At 36.7% G+C, this 4840-nt stretch overlaps 1 protein-coding gene across 1 annotated transcript; it reads right to left on the bottom strand.

Annotated features, from left to right (window-relative positions):
* Positions 1-315: 315 nt before the first annotated feature.
* Positions 316-4178, bottom strand: LOC131634837 (probable E3 ubiquitin-protein ligase WAVH2). The gene is made up of 3 exons (XM_058905459.1): positions 3792-4178; positions 3317-3433; positions 316-1815 (listed from the first exon to the last, which is right to left on the bottom strand). The coding sequence occupies exons 1-3, from the start codon at positions 3948-3950 to the stop codon at positions 427-429; spliced, it is 1665 nt and encodes a 554-aa protein (XP_058761442.1). The 5' UTR covers positions 3951-4178; the 3' UTR covers positions 316-426.
* Positions 4179-4840: the final 662 nt, after the last annotated feature.

Below are 4840 nucleotides of genomic sequence, written 5' to 3'. Positions count from 1 at the left end.
TTCATTTTGGTCCCTTAACTTTAAAAAGCGTCATATTGGTCCCTTAACTCTTCAAAAGGTGTCATTTAAGTTCTTTTTTGTCATATTAGCAACTGATTTAGCGACCGATTTTTGAGTTTTTTCGTCACTAATATGACAAAAATGACTAAAATGACACCTTTTGAAAAGTTAAGTGACCAATATCACACTTTTTAAAGTTAAGGGACCAAAATGAACCCCGAAGTTAACATAAAGGAACAAAAGGATATTTTGTTAGATGACAATTTATAAATAGGAATATGAACTAGAATGTAAGAAACTTGCACTTATTCTGAATTCATAGAAAATAACTTCCACTGGAGTTGCTTTAAGCATTCAAATTATAATAGTTTGAACTTCACAGGAATGAATACATTGGTTCTATATAAAAATTAAAAAGTTGAAATTTCAAAGTCTATAACCATGCAAATACTTAGCCCATCTTCTAGCCATATAAGGATCATGAAAATCCCAACATTCAACACTACTATTCCTACCACCTGTGTTTGTAGTGTTCATATATCTTTCACTCTCATTCTCTTCACCATCATCATCTTCACCTTCACCTTTATGTTCATCTCCAACACCTACAACACTTTCTCCTGTTCTTCTAACACACTCATCAATTTCACCTTCAATGTAGCTATATTCTACATACACATGACTACAATCACCTAAGTCTAATACAATTCTTCTCTCTTCTCCACCTCTTATCTCTCCGATTCTTATCACTCGTCCATTTCCGCTTTCCTCGCCGGCTCCGCAGATTCTTAGTTGGATTTCCCTAACAATGCCTCCTAATATCTTTGCCAGAAACTCCTCAAACTCTTGCATGACAAATCCACTTGAAGTGCCGAAGCCGAATCCTACATGAAATCGATGAATTGGCGTGGATGGAAGTTCCATGCTGATTGCGTGGTATGGTCTTGTAGGATTATCAGATAAGTGGAGGATACAGGACTCGGGGTTCTTGTGTAATCGGTCTTCTAGTATCTTAATTCCTTTTTTCAACCCTTCGACTGGATCGGCTTGGCCCATGTAAAACAAACGGTCGATAACTTGAAGGGCTGTGCGTTTTCCGTAGGTCGTCATGCGTCTTAAGGGGAAGACACGAGCTGCGGCTGAGGAGTATGTGACAATGGCTAGTCGGTCGATGTGTCTGAGGGAGAAAACCACTAGAGCCATTGCTTGTTTGAGAAGCCTTAGGTGTGGTCCATTGGGACTAGCAACTAAGACCAAGTCGGTTGCTCGTTCGTGGGCTAGTTTTACCGAAAGATAAGCTCTATTAGACGAGGGACATGTGATATAAGGTGTTTGCATGGGTGAAGAATGTAACATTGATGAGGAGCTGCAAGGACATGAGGCATGATTGCTCACTTGTAAAGCAGGATGGAAACTAATTGCTGCATTTGGTGGAATAGGTTCTAGAGAGAAACACAATTTAGGAGTATCAGGTGATTCATTAGGCTCAACAGGATCATCGTCATCATAGCGAGCAGTACGCAGGACAGAACGGCGATGAACACGGAAGGTGGCAATAGAATCATCAAGAATTCTCAGAATAGGATCACTTTGGTTACTAGAAGCAAAGGAACCAGAAAGAGTGTTGTTAAGGTTGCGAGGGAGCTGTGTCCAATGCGCGCGGCAAATGGGACAAGTGACACTACCATGGCGGACATTGGAAGAGATGCAGGCAAAATGGAATGCATGAGAACACTGAGCTGTGAATATAGCTTGGCCTGGACTGCTTCCCTTGTTGTGGTAACTCAGAGGATCTAAGCATATAGCACACAAACCCTGCAAAGTTACACAAAGCGACGAGTCAGTGAACCGTCTATGAATGAATACAAGTGCACATTACCAAGAAAAACCACTATTATAAAGTGACCAACATTTCAATTTGATCATAGAATAAATGAATCAATAAAATGAATGTTACGGTATTAGCAAACTAACCATACAAAAAAAAAAAAGATAACTACCATATTCAATTTTCAAAATATACATTGGAACAAAAAGCTTCTACTAGAAGTACTTTCAAATGAAAAGAAAAGTGTCATGAAGACAAAGTTTGGCTAAACTCAGATGAAGATGAGGACAAATGCATAGTTGTCAATTCCTCCAGTGGTAGATATAAATACCAGTACAAGCCCTTGTCAAAGCTGGTGGATTTTCCAGCAACATCCAAACAGAAATTAATGATTTAGGCCATGATTGGATAAATAGCTTTATTAAGCACTTATAACATAAGCTCTTATCATAGTGCTTATGTATGATCTACTTCTGTAACAGAAGATAAAATGAAATAAAGCTATTTTCATATAGCTATAAGCTGTTTTCATAAGTTATTATGGAGAATTTATGGAATAAGCTGAAAATAGCATATAGATATGTCATAAGTCGTTTTCATAAGCTCTCCCAATTAGTAGTCTAATAAGTGCTTACATCAATAGATACCCTCAAACAAGTCAATCCAAACACGCCTTTAATCAATTTTATCTCACTTTTAACCAGTGTTATCGATGGCAGAGGGCAGTCCATGCCAGAGAGCCAAAATCCCGCCATACCAACCGCTTTATGGCGCCGTTATAGCGGATTATAGCAGAAAAACCCACAATATCAGACAATATTTACCATTGCGGCAAGCCCAAAAACTGCCACGTATATCCGCCATAGCAGCCATGACGCTGCTATTTGATAAAATTGTTCTTAACCAATTGATTGAAGTAGGGGAAGCTGTAGTTAAACTTTATGGACATCAATAAATGAGATTCCAATTCAACACTAAAGTGACAAAAGATTGTGTGTATCACCAAAGCTCTCTCCCTTCATTAGGAAGCTACTGAACATGTAGATAACTCTTTAATGCGTCCAGAAAGGTTGACACAACAGTAGAAGGAAAAGCATGAGCATGCATGTTGTAGCAGATGAAACTTCCTAATGTAGGGTCTCCCTCCATTAATAATGAATTGATTCTTGGCTTCATTTATGCGCCATGTGCTAACATATTCACATGCTAGTATCCTCTATTCACTACTTTTCAATTCTAAACAAATTTCAGTACCAAATTAATAGCTTTAACACTGGTTCAAAAGAAGAAAAAAAATAAGCATCACATTAAAAAAGTTCAAGTAAAAAAGCAAAACCGCTCCATAAATCCAATCATCATGGTCATTGGATTCTAAAGTATTTTCTGAAGTATGTGAAAAAAGTTAAGAGATACTTTAAACAGGGAAACTGTCTTTAATCCTAAACTTCTGAAGGTGGTTGAAATTTTAAGGAGCTACAAGTCAATTACCTTGTTATGAAGCTCATTGTTGTTGATGTTTGTGGTTATAGTTGAATCACTTTCTTCAATTATCTCTCCTGAGGAATATTTTGTTGTAGATGGGGACACATATGAGGAATTTGAGATCTGCAAACATGTTTAACAACCTAAGTTAATGTCAAATTCTCTTGTCACAAATCTTCATATATCACACCTTAAGACTTAAGACAAAAAAACACACTCAATTAAAAAGTAAATTAATCAGAAAAACTGAAAAAATATATATAATGACAGTACTAATAAACACAAAATTCATGAGTAACCCTCTAACAAACATCATCAATTCCATAAATTTGACATTTTTATGGAAACCCAATTTGGAAAAATTGAAGTTGATTCTAAAATGCAGGTAAAGTTTGCAACTTTATCCAAAATGGTAAAAACCCAAGAAGTAAAAAATGCATTTTGGTAGAAGAAGAAGAGGGAGATTGGAGGGTGTACATACAGTAGCAGATAAAGCACAAGAAGTGTCAATGGAAACTGGATCCACCAATGATTTTCTTCTGGAGAATGAACCACATGCATAGACTGCAGCAACTGCAACTTTCCTTGCTACTTCTCTAAGCTTTGATGTTCCTCTTCTTCCTCCTCCTCCTTCCCTCATTCTCTCCGTGTGTGTGACCCTTTGAGTCTGGAAATGAGAGGGTTTTGTGTTTGTTGTGTATGTGAGAGAGAGAAAGAGAGAGAGAGTGTGTGTGAGAGGGGACAAAGGGGTCTGCAGAAATCAGCAATGGGCAGGTTGTGTTACCATCGTTGGTGTTACTTTTTAAAGTGACTATTATTGTTGTTGTGTTATTTTCATTCTTCGTCAATATCAATATCAAACACGCTTATATATAAATCAAGTACATTTTACATTCATATGCTTTCAAAGTTCAAACTACTGCTACAAACATTATTATATTATATGTGGTTTTGTTCTGGAGAAAATGGGTCATATGCATTGACAATGTAAAATACTTTTACACTGTCAACCAATCACCACCATGCATTCAATTAAAATATTATTTTATTTTAAAAAAACTTTAATGACATGGCACATTCATGACTCCCTATTGGATGACAGTGTAAAACTATTTTACACTGTCAGTGCACTATCTTTTAACTCTTTGTTCTGATTTACCAACAGAGTGTTACTATGAAGTGGAGAGTTACTTTTTTTTTTACCCTCTTGTATTCATACAAATAAACTAGCCCAATTCGGTAGGAAAAAGTATGTGTCTTTTGATATTCATGTGTATTTTTAAAATGAATGACTAGGAATGCTTTAAAATCTCAAGCGATGAATAGATTAAAAATATATTTAAAGATTATCAGAAATCAAAAAAATAAAAAAATAATAAAAATGCCTCGAACGATGACGAAGTCGCAATGAAGGCGGACAGACAGCTAATAAGAAGTCGGCGAGTAGCGCATGTCGGCATAGGAACCAAGAGATCTAATGGAGGTCTAGTCATTCGACAGTGGAGTTTTGCACAAATCTAGCAGCGACAC

The sequence above is a fragment of the Vicia villosa genome, unplaced genomic scaffold (assembly GCF_029867415.1).
Source record: "Vicia villosa cultivar HV-30 ecotype Madison, WI unplaced genomic scaffold, Vvil1.0 ctg.001367F_1_1, whole genome shotgun sequence".
In the NCBI taxonomy this organism is placed as follows: Eukaryota; Viridiplantae; Streptophyta; class Magnoliopsida; order Fabales; family Fabaceae; genus Vicia; species Vicia villosa.
Note: the sequence above shows the minus strand (reverse complement) of the source record. Positions and strands in the feature narration are given on the sequence as shown.

Coding starts and splice junctions, on each gene's coding strand:
- LOC131634837 (XM_058905459.1), bottom strand. CDS start 3,950: ATGAGGGAAGGAGGAGGAGGAAGAAGAGGAACATCAAAGCTTAGAGAA. Junction 3,434..3,791: donor CTTGTGCTTTATCTGCTACT/GTATGTACACCC, acceptor ACATGTTTGCAG/ATCTCAAATTCCTCATATGT. Junction 1,816..3,316: donor ACAATGAGCTTCATAACAAG/GTAATTGACTTG, acceptor GTAACTTTGCAG/GGTTTGTGTGCTATATGCTT.